Source organism: Conger conger, chromosome 16 (genome assembly GCF_963514075.1).
Source record: "Conger conger chromosome 16, fConCon1.1, whole genome shotgun sequence".
NCBI classification, from domain to species: Eukaryota; Metazoa; Chordata; class Actinopteri; order Anguilliformes; family Congridae; genus Conger; species Conger conger.
Window position 1 is genome coordinate 9,659,579 of NC_083775.1, and position 19,634 is coordinate 9,679,212.

The 19,634-nt window shown below is 45.2% G+C and overlaps 1 protein-coding gene across 1 annotated transcript in view; it reads left to right on the forward strand.

The window, feature by feature from the left end:
* The first annotated feature begins 14,991 nt into the window (after window positions 1-14,991).
* zmp:0000000896 (caspase recruitment domain-containing protein 10) overlaps window positions 14,992-19,634 on the forward strand; it is a 29,988-nt gene continuing 25,345 nt past the window's right edge. The window contains exon 1 of the mRNA XM_061222996.1: window positions 14,992-15,238. Within this exon, the coding sequence (XP_061078980.1) occupies window positions 15,232-15,238 (7 nt within the window). The 5' untranslated portion in view covers window positions 14,992-15,231. The remainder of the gene's footprint in view (window positions 15,239-19,634) is intronic.

A 19,634-nucleotide genomic window follows, 5' to 3' on the forward strand; every position in this document is an offset into this window, starting at 1 on the left:
TCTCTTTTTCTCTCCTTCTCTCTGTTGGCTCTCCTTCTTCCCATTGGGACAATCCTCGGCTGACTTTGGGCCGCGGATATGGGTGACCGTAGGGAGGCCGGACTGAGAGCCCTTTCTTTCTCCCCTCTCCCTCCTTCTGTGTCTTTATCAGAGGCGTGACAGCTGAGCTTTTGCTGCTGTCACCGGGAGCTGCGAGGACAGCCATGTTTACAGAGTTCGGGACGTTTGAACCGGCTGACCCCGTTCACTGACCTCCTCATGCCCATCCTGTGAAGAGGAATCTTTGGGTCACACTCACCCCTCTGTGAGGGAAAACAGATTTTTTTTTTTTGGGAGAATGGAAGGTCGGCAATTCCTTGTCAACTCAGCAAGTCTTTTTGCGTCAGCTTCTTAAATCTTTTTGATTTTTTTCCTCCTCTGGCTTCTGCCAACCCTTTCCCCAAATATGTGCGAGCAAAACCGCAGGCCTAGGAACGCTGCGCCCAACATCGTCCCAACCCTTTCTGGGGCTCTGTGGGGGTGAATTCCCTCCATGTTTCAGGGCTGAAAGACACCGTGGAAGCGGACAAGCGCGCCTTCCCTTTTGTGTGGCTCCAGTCTCGCAACGCTTTCCCCACATTTTTATAAACACGCCAATGCCGTTTTCTGAAACATTTCTTTGCGTGTTAATTTACAACGAGTGACCATGACCAGCTTGAAATGACTGGTCAAACCATGTTGAGTATGGAGCTGGTCTGAACTGGTCAACCAGCCAGCCATCGGCTGTTTCTAACTTGAGCTGTTTTTTTCAGCAGGGCGTTTAGCTATGACCATCTGGTTACCCGTGACTACCTGGTTACCGTTGACCACCTGGTTTTGAGGTTTGATTTGCGGTTTGCTTCCAGTTTCTGGCCACAGCCAATCATTGCGCGTTCTGTTCTCCGCTGAGCTTCCAGGAACATGTTCATACTCTGGCGTGATCTGTCGTCAGCCAGTGTATGTGACTTTTTTTTAGATAGTAGGCAGGAGCGAAGGGGTGTAAATATTTTGTTTAATTGTCATTGTGGGTGGGGTTTTTTTGTGCTTGTCAGTGTTGTGTCTCCATGTGTTGAATAGCATTTAGATTTCATTAATGGCATTTAGCAGATGCTCTGATCCAGAGCGTACAGTTGATTAGACTAAGCAGGAGACAATCCTCCCCTGGAGCAATGCAGGGTTAAGGGCTGTGCGGATCTTATTGTGGCTACACCGGGGATCGGTCCCAGTCATGTACCTTAACCACTACGCTACAGGCCACCCTGTACGGTTCAAATAATATGGGGATTTCCCTGCAATAAAGATGCTGACACTGGATTTTCTAGAGCCAAGACGACCAGCCTCAACAGATCAACTGCTGTCTGTTTCCCCGCCTTTTATGGGCTCTTTCCTCAACCCGTAAATGCTGACATCGTCCTAATTTATCAGAACATTTGAAAACTAAGTATCGTTAAAGAATAAAAAGCCCCCAACTTTTTTGCGTAATTTGCATGTTGCTGGACGTGATCAGACACAAACTGCAGGTTTACGTACAAGCTTTCAAACTGGTGATACCATGGCAACCAGCCAGACTTTACCAGTCCCTTCATGAAAAAACTTCATGAAAAAAAAAAAAAGTACTGGTCATCTTGTGATAGCAATATACTTTGACAATATATTTAGTTGATTGTTGGTTTGGTTTGATGGTCTCGGCTCTGGTAACATGAGAGTGTCTGAGGTTCCGTATGCAGCCAGGCAGCTAAGAGTTTCCACGTAAGTTTCCACGAGGCTTGGAGGGGCCACAGCTCTGTCAATGGGCGCTCTGGCGTGTAATCTCTTCGCCCAGCGACGGCACGGCGGCGAAGCGGGCCGTTTTCAGACACTTTGTTTAGACAGCCGCCGCTGTAAAGAGATCAGAGTTGAGCTGTGCACACCTAATGAGGATGTAATTGCAGGAGTGGGACTGTGAGAGGGCCCAGGAACGAGGTCCCCTGGGAGCAGTTAAGTACCCGCCCTGCTGTCATTTCTCATCACGTTCTTCTGTCTTTTTTTCAAGCCTGTGTCTGTGTGTGTATCTCTTGTCTGTGTTTCGAGTGCCTGTGTGTGTGTGTGTGTGTACATGATGTTCTGTGTGCCTACTTGTTTGGGTGATCTTGCAGTGAGACCCATTCTCTGTCCCAGTCTCTGGTCCCATTGTGTATTCTCCTGTTAAGTGTGTTTGCGTATGCGTGTGTGTGTGTGTGTGTGTCTGTTTAGAGTGCCTGTGTGTGTATTCAGTACTGTGCAAAAGTCTTGTCCTGTATAACATTCTGTACAAATAAGATTCTTTCCAAAATAATTCAATTAAAGGTCCTAAGTAAGCGTACTATACATTTTGCACTACATTTTAGTAATTTGACAGAGTAGTTAAAAACAATGAATCAAATCAATATTTTTTGTGACCACCCTTCAGCGTTAAAGCTGCATCACTTCTCTGAGATAGCCAACGCTGTCCTGCAGTTCTATAAGACAATCAGCAGGGATTGTTCCAAGCATGTTGGAAAACTTGCCACAGTTCTTCTGGAGACTTTGGTTGGGTCCTTGCTTCTGATCTCAGACAGCCTTGATCAAGTTTTTATGTAAAATTTTATGTAAATTGATTACAGTAATATGTTACTTTTTAAAATTAAATGCGCAAATGTCTCTGTAAAATTAAATCTTTTAGAAAATGAATATTTGGAAATCTCAAATGTGTTCTTTTATACTAACACACACAAAAAAATAAACCTATGTATAATAAAGTCTAGGGTGCCTAAGACTTCTGCACAGTACTGTATATAGATGATGTACTGTGTGCCTACTTTGGGTGATCTCGCAGTGAGACATTGTCTCTGGTCTCATTGTATATTCTCCTGTAACGTGTATTTGCGTGTGTGTGTGTGTGTGTGTGTGTGTGTGCGCGTGTGTGTTTGTCCGTATCCGTGTGTGAGCACTGAGGACAGGGGCTCCATGGGTGCCAAATGAGTTATGTGGGGGTCAACACATTCAAACCCCTCAAGTCCAAATCTGGCTGAGGAAGGCAAGGCCGCTTAATTATAACGGCCACTGGTGTGTCGATGATCTGGAGAGTTCAAAAGCTGAGAGGTTGTTCACTCTGGGAGACTGGGAGCAATTGTTGCTGCTTACTGGACCCTCAGCCAGGGACACATTTACATACGTGGCCATCACCACGTACTCACAGACACGCTTGTGTCTATAATGTGTGAATTCCGGGATTGTTTAATCAGAACAGGTTGATTTATTTCTGCTGGCTTCTGCCGATTGCCCTGCAACAGCTGTGGATCCCTTTCTGGCTCAATGAGTATCAGCTTGTTTGTGTTGGAGAAACTGTGACAGTTTCTTATATGTGTATTACTTACTTTGATTCACCAAGGGCACCTGGTGCATCCTTATATACAGAATGTTTAAATCCTTGACTGTACTTTATACAGTAGGCCTACATAGATGTACTATACTGTATATATTATGAATTTGAATTAAGTATTCAACTATGTGTCTTTGTGTGTGTGTGTTCTGTGTGTCCGCGCGTGTGTTCATGTTTGTGAGCGTGTGTGTGCATGCCTGTGAGTGTGTCTACACTTGTGTGTGCGTGTGTGTTTGCAGGCATTTAAGCATGAGTGTGAGAGTGTGTGTGTGTGTGTGTACGTGCGTGTGTGTTTGCAGACATTTACGCATGTGTGTGTGCGCGTGTGTGTTTGCAGGCATGTACGCATGAGTGTGAGAGTGTGTGTGTGTGTACGTGCGTGTGTTTGCAGACATGTACGCATGTGTGTGAGAGTGCGTGTGCGTGCATGTGTGTGTGCATGTGTGTTTGCAGACATGTACGCATGAGTGTGAGAGTGTGAGAATGTGTGTGTGTACATGCGTGTGTGTTTGCAGACATGTACGCATGTGTGTGTGAGAGTGTGTCTGTGTGCGTGTGTGTGGTTGTGTGTGTGTATCCAGAGAAAGCTGAGGAACTACAGCAGGAATAGAGGAATGTGGCACTCTAGACCAAAAGGGAAGAGGGAGACGACAGGAACCCGAAGGGGGGGGGGGGGGGGGGGGGTACCTTTTGAGGAAGGCAAGGAATGCTCCTTATAGACCTCTTATAAAACATGGAGAGATGCTGCAAGAAAGACAAGAAAGAAACATGAGAGCTGCAGGGAGAGAGACAGAGAGGGGTGAATGAGGAGTAAAAGGAGAAACAGAAGGAAGGAGGAGAGGAAAAGGAGGTGAGCGGGGGAGGGGGTGTGTGAGGAGTACGAGGAGGGAAGAAAAGGTGGGGGTGGGGGCTAGTAAAACAGGATGAGAGTTTCCCAGACAGAAAAAGGATTTCTTTCCAGGAAATGACTTTCACACAGTTTCTACCCGCTGCCAGAGAGATTTAACCCCTTTCACACCCCCACCTTTCCAAGGTCTCACAGAACCCAGTAATGAAGCATGTCTGCACCTTTAAATACCATTCAATTTAATTACCTTAAAGACTTGCATGAGAGGGACATTTTCCACGGATCAAAACCATTCCAAACATGTGTTATTTTCGAGAACATGTTTGTCTGTCACGTTGCAATTATATTGGGGGGCCATCTGTAGCCTAGCGGCTAAGGTAGGTGACTAGGACCCAGAAGGTTGGCGATTCAAGCCCCAGTGTAACCACGATATGTTCCACCCAGCTGTGGAACCCTTGAGCAAGCTGTTCTATTTTTTAATCAACCCCTCAATCTCCCCCTTTGGTTTGTATGTCTTCGAGTACCTCAATGTCGGCCATTTTCTTTTTCCATGTTCCATGCTAACTGATTCAGGTTCAGGTTTGGTCTGTATGCATAGTTACGTATGTGATGTTGTGGAACAAAACCTATGTCATCCTGTAAGAAAGCGATAGGACCGCACAGATAAGATGGACGTGTGCGTCAAGGCCTCCAAGGGCATGTAAGCCAGGCCATACGACCAGCATTTTGAAGGTTGTTGTACTGCGATCTTGATTTGTTTCAGTGATTCTGTCTCACTGGGTCATTGTGACATTCAATCAACTTTTACTTTTCTCTAGTAAAGTGTTTATTGGCTTGGTTGAGTTCCAGCATTGTCCTGACTTCGATTCCACTGAGACTAAGCTGTATCCTAACACTTGCTATAAGTTGCTTTGCCTAAATTTGTCTGGCAAACTGTAAAAGGTGCATTGTAAGTTGGTGTCTTGGCTACCTAATGGTGAATCCTTATGAAGGAAATGCACACAAGCCCCTGGTCAGTCTTCAGTCTTCACGACCCCTGGTTCCGTCTCTGACTGTCTGCCTTGACTGCTGCTCCACAAGGGCAAACACATTGCCAAATTTCTTCTTTTGAAAAGAAAAAGGGCTTAAAATTCATCAACAGGCACACACACAAAACTAGGTATTGACGGGTAACCGGATGGTCATAGCTAACCGCACTGCTGAAAAAAAAGACAGCTCAAGCTAGGTTTTGAAACAGCTGGTGGCTAGTTGACCAGTTCAGACCAGCTGGTAGCTGGTCATTTCAAGCTGGTCATTTTACACCAGGGCAGGTCGTCATGGGTAACCAGGTAGTCATAGGTGACCACAGTGTGAGTTCTTCATAGGAAAAATGGGGGACTGCATTGACCAGTGGTGTGTTGACCCTGGTTCTGGGTTAGCAGGGCATTGCCGGCATAGCTGCTGGGCTTACTGTGGCTCTCTGGCTAGCTTTAAGCAATGTATGCCATGATGTGGCTCTTGGCCCATAGTGCAGTGCAAGGTTACACTTCTTACATCACCAGTCCTTCCCTTTCTTTACCTAGCTGTGCGACACTTATTGCCTTCCTGTCAGGAACATTAACTCTTCATCGTGCTCGGTTCCCCTTCAGAGATCCTGGCTGTGTAAGTGTGGGTGTGTCAGGGAATGGTGGTGGTGTTGGTGTTGTTGGTGGTAGTAGTTCGAGGGTGGGTAACAATGTTGGCGGGGTAGGGGGGGGGGGAGCAGTGACATATCGTTTTGTGTTTGTTTGGACTGCTCCCCTATTTCCGTGAATTCTGACCCATCAGGAAGCCGGGCTGGGCCAGGAGACAATGGGCCATTGTGAAGCCGGTCCCGGGCTCGCGTGAGGATAAAACAGGAAGGCCCACGGCACGGCCAGCGTCTCGCACGGTGACGCTGGGAAGCGCAGTGATTTACCTCACCGTTTTATGAGCCGGCCTAAATATAGCCCGGGCCTCTCCCAGGTCAGATGTTTCAGTCACCATGACTTGACTGATGGGGTCTTTCTCCTTTTTTTTTTTTTTTTCCTCTTTAAAACTAAAAAAAAATTATCCTTTCATCTGTTTTGGTGAGCCCCACAGCTTCTGTTTGGGATAGTTGGAGTTCTTGGTGTGCTTTCAATCGGGGCTCAGTGAAAAATCTGTGATAATGTTGACACAGACATACCCGCCATTCTTTAGTTTCCACAAAGACAGAGACATACGGATATACATGCAGACGCACACAGAGACAGTTGTAGACAGATGCATTGTATATTGATTAAAAAAAACACACTTCATAACATTCATGCAATGTAACTGTAATGTAACATGTAAATGTTCCCCTCTCTTTCTGCCACTCTCTCCTCAAATATATATTTTTATTGTGTGCGCGCACACACACACTCACACACGCACACACACACACACACTCACACACACACACACACACTCACACACACAGAGAAATAGCAGCATCCCCACATACTGTGTGGCTGGACATGACAGGGTTATGCGGAGGAGCAGTGACACGGCTGTGTGTTTGTTTAATTTAACCCAGTTTCAGAGGGATCTCTCAGGTCCTGGGAAAGTGAGGAGTGGGGTGTGTGTGTGTGTGTGTGTGTCTGTGTGTGTGATTGGGACTGTGAAAAATGTCTGTGTGTAACCTTTGACCTGGGGGCCCAGGCCTGTGCGTCTGTTTCATGCCTGGCTTCCCTCACAAACACACACAGACACAGACACACACACTTTGGCACATTCTTGCTCGCACACATGCATGCGCACTCACACTCGTTCCTGTGTTCTGTTGTGTAACATCGATTAGCTTCCTCTACCCCACCCAGTGTTTCTCCAGTCGCCGTTTCTCACTGAAGCCTGCTGATGGAACGGTGCCTTTGTACATGGTAGAGTACATCCCGTTTGTAAGCTATTGTGGGGACTATTGTACTGTACTCACAAAGCTATGTGCGTCCGTTTCTAATCTGTTGTGGTGACTGTAGTACTGTTCAAACCAGACTTTAACGCATTATACAGTCATCTATAGGTGGGAAATTGGGTTCGGGTTATTGAGTATTTATAAAAGTGTTACTCTTTATTTAAACATTTCCAGGAAGAGTCATATTTCTTGTTTGCTGCAGGGCCCCATTTAGCCAGGGCTAATTAAACAGTAAGGAGGCAATTAGGTGTGACGATTGACCCGTTGAACTTGGAAGTTGGAAGATAATTGGTCATTCATTTAAGACATGATTAATTAATGCCTTTATCTTTAACCATAGTGTGTGTGTGTGTGTGTGTGTGTCTTTGTGTATAAGTATGTGTGTGAGTAAGACCATGGACAAACACGTACTTTAAATACTAAAATGTACAATTGGAAAACCCTCTGGTTTATTCCAGAGAATGTTCAACAAAATGTTGATAACCAAAATGGATAATCATGGGAAGGAAGAATCTTTTCAGAATATTGATGGCCATATAGTTTATAATTTTAAGGAAGTTTTCTGGTGTCTAAAGTATTCATGTATCTGTGTACATACTGTTATATTTGTCTGGATCTTTCAGTGCTCTCACTGGCACAACTTACGAAATATACATATATTTTTTTTGTCTGATTCCATTTGGGGTGTTTACATGAGCCTGTCTGTAGTGCACCAATAAAAGTATGTGGTAAGGAGGCACATCTTGAAAATGGCTACAGTATGTGTGTATGTGTTTGTATGTGTGCTACGGCTGGGTACTCCGTATATGGTACCATGCGTTCATGTGGCTGTTTGCACATTTAAATAACGTCTTACACTCTGTCATTTCTGCTTTCTTAGCTGGAACCATATAGTTACATGGGAAAGTAAGGGAGAGAAATGTGAGTGAGAGAGAGAGTGTTATGATAGAGAAAGAAAGAGAGAGGGAGAGAGAGACACATGGGAGAGGAGTTTGGGAGGGGGGGGGCATTGGGAGGAGTTTAAGCCTACCACCCAGAATTTGAACCCACAACCCCACAGTCAGCAGCCCTGGCCCGCTGATTTACAGGGTTTACCACGGTGTTTAACTGCGCTGTCCTGCTGTCCCCTGTGTCCAGAAGCAGAGTCTTTATGGTGAGGGCGACCAGTAACAGTGCAAAGATTTCACTGCAAAATCGCTTCTGGTGCTATAATATGGTGTCTGTGTGTAAATGGAGTTCAGATTGCCTTATACTGCCATAATAATATTGTGTGTGTAAATGTGTTTTTCATTACAGTGCAGAGAAACCAAGGACATCTGATCTGTGAATGTCCTTGTAGGTACGGCGGAGGATGAAATAATCTGTTTCATGTCTTTACAGTCCCCAAAGTTCACACATACGCACACACACACACATACACACAGACATACGCGCACCCACAGACATAAGTGCACAGACATACACACACACGCACACGGACATACACACACACGCACACGGACATACACACACATACGCACACACAGACATATGCACATACATATTCACACACACACGCACACACACACACACAGATACGCATACACACATACACACACACACAGACATACACACACACATACGCACACACACACATATGCACACACACACACATACACACACGCACACACGCATACTCACACACACATATGCACACACACGCACACATACGTGCCCACATGCACAAATACTCACACATATACATACATAGACGCACACATACACACACACACACACACTCAGGCACGCACACACACATACATATGCACACATATACACACACAGATACTCGCATACACGCACTCATACACACGACATGCACGCACATACACATGCACACACATGTGCACACACATGCACATACATACACCTGCACGCACATACACACATACACACACGCACACACACATACACGCATGCACACGCCGCGCACACACACACGACACGCACACACACACTTTCCTTTGGCCAGAACAGCAGGTCCAGAGAGCCACTCTCCTTAGGCCGGAACAGCAGGTCCAGAGAACTACTCTCCTTTGGCCGGAACAGCAGGTCCAGAGAGCCACTCTCCTTTGGCCGGAACAGCAGGTCCAGAGAGCCACTCTCCTTTGGCCAGAACAGCAGGTCCTCTAGCTGTAACTGCACAGCTCAGCCTGCGTTTACACTGTAATGGTAAATGGTTGGCATTTATATAGCACCTTTATTACCCATTCATACGAACCAACGGCGATTGGCTGCCATGCAAGGCACCAACCAGCTCATCAGGAGAATTTGGGGGTTAGGTTTTTTGCTCAGGGACACTAGATGTTTCGCACCCAGGGCGGGATCGAACTGGCAACCCTCCGACTGCCAGACGACTGCTTACCGCCTCAGCCAAAGCTGCACTGTCATTGTGCCACCAGCCTCTCTGACTATCCGGCGGTTACACAGTAAAATGTTCAGTGCTACATGTAGATAAACTCTTACAGAGTTCATCTGGTGCCTAAAATGACGTCTTATAGATTACATAGGGTCCCTATTATATTCTGTTGAAGTGTGTACTCCGTTAAAGCAGAATCAACACTTTGACTCACATTCCCACATTGCTCCCTCAGTCGTCTAGTCATGTAGCCTATGACCCACCCTTTAATATTCATAACATAACTCAGATCTCAGAGGGGTGCATGGGGGGGGGGGGGGGGGGCTTGTTTATGTGCATCCACTCACATGCCTGCAGTTGACTGAGTGAAGTGCAGCTTCCTGTCAAACAGGAAATGTGTGCCACCGTCTTTACGGACCTCCACTCCGTGGGTGAACGAGGTGGCACTGGCCCCACCCACGGTGAGACTCCGCCCATTAAAGGCATGATGAAACTGCCATTGGCCTCAGGGCAAGAACTGTATCTGATCCAAAAATATGTCTCCACTCCTGTCGACCTCCAGTAGACACACACACCCACATGCTCACACACACACACACACACACACACACACACACACACCCACACGCTCACACACACACCGACACCCACATGCTCACACACGCACAAAATTTAATGAGGGCATGTGTGCACACACACACAGACACACACACACTCATATGCATGCACTCACATAAATACCTTAGTGTGCACACACACACACACACACATATGCATGCACTCACATAAATACCCAAGCACACACATATGCATGCACTCACATAAATACCCAAACACACGCACACACACACACACACACACACACACAGACATGTGCATAAACACATTGAACATGAGAAAATTCTTGAACTCTTGACTCAGGAGCAGGACCATTTATAAATCTAGACTTCTGAAGGAGCCTGCACAAGAGCAATGCTGTAGGGAAAAAAAAAATCTTGGGGGGGGGATAGAAAATGTAGTTAATACTGAAGGTCCTGCAAGGCCTCGTTACATGTTACTCTCCAGTAACTCACTTCTGAAAGGCCGTCTTCCTGCCTGCTTTCTTAACCCCAGCTCCCTTCGTTAGTGTGCACTGAAGTGAACACTTTGAGGTGCTGATGTTACGATCAGGAGTAGACAGAGGAGGGAGTGAAGGGGACACATTGTGTTGCTCCAGTTCTCTCTGACTCCGCCCATAGGCAGAACAGGGCGAGCCCTAAACCGGACGAACCCGAAAATAAACCATACCCCCATTTTCTTCCTTATACGTTCTTCCACTGTGGGATCTTGACTATATACCACATCCCGCTGCTTCTCCCTCCAGACTATACCGTGGTCCAGGGTGCAATGGCTATTCATACACTCACTGAGCACTTTATTAGACTTATTTTTTAGACTTCTACTGCTGTAGCCTATCCACTTACAGTCGTGATGCGTTGTGTGTTCAGAGATGCTCTTCTGCATACCACTGTTGTAATGTGTGGTTATTTGCGTTGCTGTCATGTTCCTGTCAACTTTGACCAGTCTGCCCATTCTCCTCTCACATTTCCCATTAACAAGGCGTTTCTGTCTGCACAACTGCTGCTCACTGGATGTTTTAATCGCATGAATAAGTAGGTGTAATAAAATGCCCAATGAGTGTATATATAGTACAGTATCTCATTAATGGCATAGTACTGAGAAGTTCACCACACCATACTGTACAGTAAAACCCTTCGACCAACAAACCACAATTATAATAAACTTGCATTAAATTCCGAAATGTAAAAAAACTGTGAATTTGACACCGAAAGTTGCAGCATACACTTAGCATATTAGCTTGCTAACAGCCCCCCCCCCACCCCTCCCGTCAAACACCCAGAATCCCCTCTTTCTGTTTCCCAAAAATAAAAAGGCAGATTCTTTGGCAGCACAAAGGGCCGATTCTGCTGCCTTTTGTGCCAGTGCGTCCGGGCCGGAGCTGCTGGTCAGCTGGTGAAAGGCGGGCGTTGTTATGCTGTACGGAACGACACATTCCAGCCCGGCCGGACCATGTTGTGAGGCTCTCTGTGCCCTCTCTGTCTGCGCGACCGCGGCTACGTCACCTGAACAACGACCGGAGCGCTGCCCTCCCTGCCCCGCACAGTGGCCCACCAGCAGGCCCGAGGCAGAAAAACACAGCGAGATGGGAGATGGAGAGCAAAACTGTGCCTAATTAACGCTTATTTCTCTTGCCATCTCCTTCTAAAGCTAATAATTAGGACCGTTTGTTCCTCTTTCAGGACTAAGAATACGTATGATCCAGATGTTTCCTCCGACTGGTTTGTTTTCAATGTTTTTTGTAGGTATCCAATTACTGGGCCGGAATAACATTTTACAAACACTGCGTGAAAGATTTTTATTTTTGAACATGAAGGTCTTTTTTTTTCAAACCCAAATATTTTGTGAGAAGATAAATGGCAAACAGAGTCCTTAGAAAAACAGACACATGTACAGTACTTACATAAGTAGAGATATATCAGAATGGATATATTATATTTTCCATCAGAGTGTGTCTGTCACTGGTGGTTTGCCGCTAAATTATAGGCCCAGTTTTAGGACTTAAGTGGTTTGGTTTATGAAGGGGGCAGCCTGGGCCTGTGACTGAACTACGACTATTTCCTGTCAGCTGGCCTAAAAAGAGACACATTCCTCACCCGAGCACTTCCTGTCTCACTCTCTATTGCTCCTTGTCTCACCCTCCTCTGTCTGAGCCAAAGATCACTGCACCCCACTGCCTGCGCTCAGAGAGACTTTGGCCTGTCTTCAATCAACAATTTTACTTACAGTACAAGGAAATGGAAGCATCATACTTTTTCTTTAGAGACTCAGTTTGTTTGTTTTAGTGACTGCAGCAGTAATAAAAATTCTAATTAAAATCGTACTTCACTAAGAACTAAACGCTAGCTTAAATTCCTTCAATTATTATGTGAATTGAAATTACTTAACTTAGTATGCCAGTTGAAGTTAAGAACAACCACTGACTGCAGAACTCACCAAGCTTTGTTTTTTTTCCTTTGTTTTTTTACATTGAAGCTACTCACTGTTAATGGCCGCGTTTCCCCGAACGCGTTAAGAACGTTCTTAAGCTAAGAAAGTTCTTAAGGACCTTCTAATTGACGGCCCTTAAGAGCTTTCTTAGCTTAAGAACGTTCTTAACGCGTTCGGGAAACGCGGCCAATGTCAGTTAGTGTGTGAACTGAAATCACTCATCTGTGCATTAGGGCAGCCGTTCGGCAGCTCCTGATCTTCTGTCTCTACTTCCGCATTGCGCTGAATGTGAAGCGCCGTACGCTCTAAAAAGTGAAGGTTCAAAAAGAACCCTTTCTGTGCCACCGGTTCCTATTTGAACCATTGCAAGTGTTGAAAATGATCCCCTCTTTATAAATGGTTTTCCTAAGCATCCTCGGATTGCTTGAAGAACCTTTTTTAAAAATGTATTTGGATGTGTCGATTTCTGGGACTGTACTGTATTCTAAACGCTGAATTCATTGTTATGTACTCATATTTTTAAAAATATATTGTAAACAATAAATTATTGTTATGTGATCTAGCAATGGCATTATTATTATTATTATTATTATTATTATTATTATTATTATTATTATGGGACATAACCAATTCCTCCAGGCATCTTTCAACCCCTGAAAATGTATTCAAGGAACCTTTCCAAAAGGTTCCTCAGAGAACATTAAAAAGGGTTCCTGGAAGCACCTCTAGGGGTTCCACCGGTGTGGCAAATTGAGGAACCCCTAAAAGAAAAAAGAAAAAAAGTTTAATTTTTAGAGTGTATCTGCACAAGTTTATATCACTCATTAAACTCACCACTCGTTGCATTCTCTCTCTCTCTCTCTCTCTCTCTCTCTCTCTCTCTCTCTCTCTCTCTCTCTCTCTCTCTCTCTCTCTCTCTCTCTGTCCATCCGAATAATGCACGGAAGAGAAAAATCGTCTTTATGAAGGTACACTGTTCCACATGAACAGACTACAGACATGCTGGAAACCGCATTTGTGATGGTCGACTGCTCTGTGTGGTATGGGATGTCTCCCACCATCTCTGTTCTTTTCAAGCACCACGGTATGGTATTCAGTGTCCAAATGCACTTATTTGAAGCGTACACAGCGTCCGCTTGCTTCCCGAGTAATTCAAATAACTTGTTCATTTGATTCAATCTGACAAGCAAGGTTCCCCTCCCTAGCCATCTTTATATATTTATTTTACCTAGCTCCCACCAGGAAGCAATTGTTACTTTGCCATCATATCAGAAGTTTAGAGCAGGTACCAATTGCTCTCGTGCTGATTATTTCCGATGATATTTGATAACACCCGTTGGAACAAAGGCGAATGTGAACCGCTTGTAAATACGATGTTTGCTTTAGTTTTTGTTTCCTTGAGCTTTATTCGTTTACGCTATCATTTGTATTCCGACATTTGTTGGTAGTGTCATTTCTGTTCCAATGCATGTACTGGTCCTACATTCCACAGGTTAAGCCTTTCAAGGTTGTGTACTAAGCTACTCATTTCATGACTGTAGATAATGATCTCTGTTTTAGACATTTTTTACTTATATGGTTACTCTGCGCCAAGTCTGGTAAAGTATATGCTGTAGGCTACGTTGTGTAAAGTAGAGTTTTTAGAACCCAGACCCATTCAAAAAAGTGAATAATTGTTTCGTGACCCTCCTCTCCCGCTGCCCCGCACGAAAAATGTCATGTTGCCTGATGTGCAGGTTTACTTGTCTGTAGATTGTATTACTTGCGCTGCGGTCACAGATTGCAACGGTCTTGGAATCAACAGAATGCAGTGCGACAGCGTGTTATGCTGGGGAAACGTTTACAGTGACTACATACGTTCTATAACGATCTAAAAAAATCCAAGGTACAGTGGGCCTGTGTATCGCCTAGAAAAATTAGTCAGGTTTCAGTCTGAGTTCCTCATGCTGCATTACCTTCTTGTCGCAGCTCCAATAGTGTTTCATAAAGAAAGGCTAAAAATGCGAAGTTAAATGTTATTCATAAGCGATTCTGTGTCTCCACCTAGTGTTTAAGTGTTGTCGCTACAAGAAAAAGAAAAAGTAATAAAATCCCGAACTGAATTGAGGCTACAATTGCATTGTTAAAACACGGTTTGTTTTAATATTATCAGTTAGGTTAAGGACTGCTCGATTATAGGCAACTGTACGGGTATTGGACTTCATGGTGCAGCAACATACAGACATGAAAGACAGAAGCAGGAGCTGGAAGCGCGTACCAGACGCGCCGCAGAACGAACGACAGTCGCCCGGAGGTGTGGGTGGAGGAGGGATTAGGAAGAACGTGGGCGAAGGGAGGGGAGGGGACGTACTGGAAAGTGGAGAGCGAAACAGGTAACACAGTTCTTCCATCGTCGCACACTGCTCCATTGGAATGCTCCAAAGGGTGGTTTCTTGATCGTTGTTATTATTCAATATTAACGCAAGTCAGCAGACGATAGTGGTAGTCAACTGAACCTGCATGAACCTTTTCTAACCGACGGTGTTTGCTGCATTGTTGGTGACTCAGAGGCGGGGAATTTAGCTGCAGCTCGGTTGAAACTTCAATTCAAGTGGACGTAAAGAGTGACCATGGGCGGTAAGGTCAACTGCAGCGCAATCTCTCAACTTTTTAAAAAAACCTCAGTTCTTACATTTACGCATAAATCTTCAGGATATTTGCGTAAATGTATTTAACTTCACTGTGTACCCTTTTGGATAGTTACGTATCTCCACACTGTCATTGGGCATATGTTTGAGTGTTATGGATTATGACTGGATTGTCAGCTCTCTGTGCTCTGAGTGATGTCATATTCTGGGCCATCATCAAGCTTCATGCCAGTATGTTTCTGAGCTTGTTTCTAACTGCATTGTTTTATTTTAAATCCCAACCATACAAAAGACACGGCAATGTTGCGTGAAGCTAGGCATCTACGCAATTCGCGTCATATTGGATTGACATTTCATGCACTGTACGGTATAATAACCAGACTCGGGTGGACCTAAGATTAATTTCAGTTGATCAGTATCGTTTCTGTCTGCTGAAGAGACGGATTGAAACTTCGCATTCGGCATTTATTTGGAAAAGAGTGAGTTCTAAAAATAAATAAAACAGTAGACTAATAACAAGAGAAGCGAAATATCAGAAAAACGACACCAAAAACGTACAAAACAAAACAAACAACAACAAAAAACACCAAACCCCAACCTTTCCCATCCTGTGAAGATGGGTTAAAGGCCTAATGTAAGAATGTACGAATAGGATTGGCTTCATATCGAATGGATTGATTCTGCCTTCCTAAGACTGTTCTTTATCATATGGAAAGAAATGTGGAGGCTTTGCTCTCTGTCCTGGAGAGATTTGAGGAGGGGGGTATCTTGATGTTGGACAGAGATTCCTAACTCGGATCTGTCCTAGCCTGTCCTAGATAGCCAGTTCTTCCCTTTGTTTGTGTCTCCCCTACACCAAGAGAAGGATTTTCTACCAACCTACAACTCAACCCAATCCACCCCACCCGCCCCAGAAAAAAGCCCCCCAAAAAAACAGAAAATCCAAACTGATGAATCAGTTCAGTTTCTTCCTAAATCTGAGTCAGGCACAGTGATTAGTCATTCGGCTGGAGAGAGTAATCCTTACTATTAATTTGGGATTAGCCAACAGGAAATGTGTGTTTAAAAATACAACAAAGTTTCTGCTGAAATCTCCCCACAGGCCATCATATTCCGTCAATAACAAAAACAACAGATAATGTAGCGCTTCTCTCTCCACGCGTCTGAGATTTTCGACGAGATCACGATGAAAGCCGCCTTCCTTCGGGGGCGATAAGAGTCGCGTTCAGCTCGTTGAGATTGGCTGAAAAACAGCTGCGTGTGAATGCCAGCGCAGTGAGCGCGTACCTTTGCCAGGTGAGGTTGAACGAGAGAGGGAACAATGTGCAATGCGTTCAGACTTGTTTGTTGTCACAGCTGTTTCGCCCGTCTTATGCTCTGGTTCCCTTCAACTTTGCAGTGGGAAAATGCTGGGATGATTCAGTCCCCTGTTTTCAATTCCCTTGATAAACCGTTTTTTGAGCCTGCTGTGTGATTTCTTCATTTGTTTTGTTCAGTACACGGTTTCATTAGTCTTACTTAGATTTAAATATGTTCACCTGTTTCTGTAGCAAGAGGCTGATGCCCCCCCCCCCCCCATTTATGTGCCTCAAGTGCATGCACTCCAACTGAAGAAGAAGCTAGCACCAATGTCATGTCATGTAATTTAAGGCACTGTTCTACTGCATGGATGTGCCCTATTGTCTGGTATCTGTTAAGGCTCTGTTCTAGTGCATGGATGGGCCCTATAGTCTGGTATCTGTTAAGGCTCTGTTCTAGTGCATGGATGAGTGCCATGGTCTCATATATGTTCACCCTCCTATTATGTAAAGATTTTATGGCCACGTTTATGTTTGGGGTAAAATTGAGCTCAACAGTTTAAATAAAGACACAATTATCGTAATATAAATTGTAGGGAAGAATACATTTCTTGCTTCATTGTTCTTGTGTGGCCACCTAACACCTCAATCATACTAAATGATCAAGCGGGGTTAGGAAGCCCATACTGAATGATCAAGGGGGGGTTACTGTATGCTTTGCTGACAATGACCATTTGGTTTCCTTGGTCACACCATATGCTTACAAAATAATGTGTATTTGTCTGCCTGCCACCCAATCAGGGACAACTACCTGTATTTTACATCAGGAGGTTTTGGGCATAAAAGCTCATTCCTTTGTAACATGAGTTTGTAATTAAACTGCCTTGCTTTTACCCGGTATGCTTCATACTGTAATTAAAGACTATTTTTGCTATATGAATACATTGTTGCTAACCTGAATATCGGACTACTTGTTTTACTTCACAAAGGACCAAATTCCTACAAAATATTTGGACACATTTGGTTGTCGCCTTCTTATTGCTTCCCAATAAGAACTTGCCTTTTTCCATAAATATGAAACATCTGTGAGAAACATCTCATTTTAGAGCCTAAGGCACAGTCAGTGAAAGTTTGGCACCTGCATGGGAAAGAGCCATGAGAATCATCTGCAAAGAAATCTGAGATTGAAAATAAAAATGATTGTATATTTTCTTACATTATATACAGTTACAGAGGGTCAAAAGAACCCCACACAACATATTTGTATGCCAAGCTGGTACAGGACGTAGCATAGCAGTATGTTTATTGCATGTTTAATCCCACCAAATGAGAAAACTTTGAAAAATCATACCGTATCAATATGAAAGAACAAGGTTAACTGATTTTTAAACGTAATAGGAGGGTTAATACACTGTTCCAGTTTATCATGGTTTATCGGCATTCGGCCTAGGGCTATACTATGAAGGAAGCTTAGCTTACCCAGGATTTATGTCCTTTTGCTGGTTTCACAAAACAGCCCAACAGCAACCAGCTTAACCGGTGTGGGTGAGGGTTAGTAGATAGGTTAGACTCTATGGATGGGTAGGACTGTATAGGGCTGTTCGTATTTTAACACCGCACACAATCTGGAGTGTCGGCCAGAACACTACTTCAAGGCCAGAATGTTCAGGGCAGGAGGGGCGCACGTGAGAGAGGACACAGAATGAGGAGACGGGATTGGATGCAATCACTTGTATTATCCACAAGATATCACAGTGCAACAAGGTGTGTGTATATTCCAGTTCTTTCTCTACATTGAGTAGATGGCTAGTGTGTGTGGTTTTCGTTCATAGACGCACACTTTAAGCTACCGGGTATACTTTGCTCAGACAACACGGAGAGCAATGAAGTTGCTACTTCAACAGCGCGCCAGCCTAAAAGTAAACAATAGGTCTTGCGTCTTAACGTAGGTGCTGGGAATATCAAATTAAAAGTTCATAAGCATGAAAAGGAGAAATAAACAGAATAGAAGTCCTGAGCCTTTTGTACAGCCGCCCCCAAATGTACAAGTTACATTTGCACCACTCAAAAGGCTACACTAACTTAAACAAGACTCAAAGGGGGTGGCTGCTGTCTTCAGCCGGAAGGGCAGGCAGGATAACCAGCCGGGCGACTGGCCGTGTGTACGTTCTGTCCTTGACCCTTACATCTGCTGACCTGATGTGGCCATCCGGACTAGGGTGAACCTTTACGATGTGCCCAGTCGGCCACAAGGCCCTCGGCAACTGGGGGTCCACGATCATTGCCACAGAGCCCTCTGTGACATCGGCTGGAGATGACTGCCACTTCGACCGGGCCTGTAGCCCAGGTAGATACAGTCGAATGAAACGGGCCCAGAAGTGGTCAGCAAGCACTTGTGCATGCCTCCACCGCCTACGACTGAGGAGCTCCTCCTTGGGGTAGACGACCTGAGGCAGGGACGCGTCAGGCCGCCCCATCAGTAGGCAGTTGGGTGTCACGGGGTCTGGATCGCTGACATCAGATGGAACGTAGCCCAATGGCTTGGCGTTCAGGATCCCTTCCACTTCGATGAGGACGGTGCGGAGGACCTCTTCCTGTAGGGGCTGTGCACCGACTGTGGTGTACAAGGCGGTCTTCACGGATCGGATCTCCCGCTCCCACACACCCCCAAAGTGGGGGGCAGCAGGAGGATTGAAGCGGAAGTCAATTTTCTGTGGGGCAAGGAGCAGCTGGAGGTCAGCGGACATTGCTGCAAATGCCTCGCTCAGCTCTCTCTCGCCACCTCTAAAGTTAGTGCCCTGGTCTGAGTAGAGCTCGGCAGGTCTTCCCCTCCTAGCAATAAACCGACGTAGGGCCATTAGAAAGGAGTCGGTGTCAATCGAGGTCAGGACGTCAAGGTGTACAGCCCTGACAGTGAGGCATTTAAATATTATTCCCCACCTCTTTTCTGTGCGCCGCCCCACTCTGACCTCAAACGGCCCGAAGCAGTCGACGCCTGTCGAGTGGAAAGCAGGCTTAAAGAGACGGAGGCGGGCTACAGGTAAGTCAGCCATTCTGGGGACTGTAGGCTTTGCTTTCCAGCGGCGG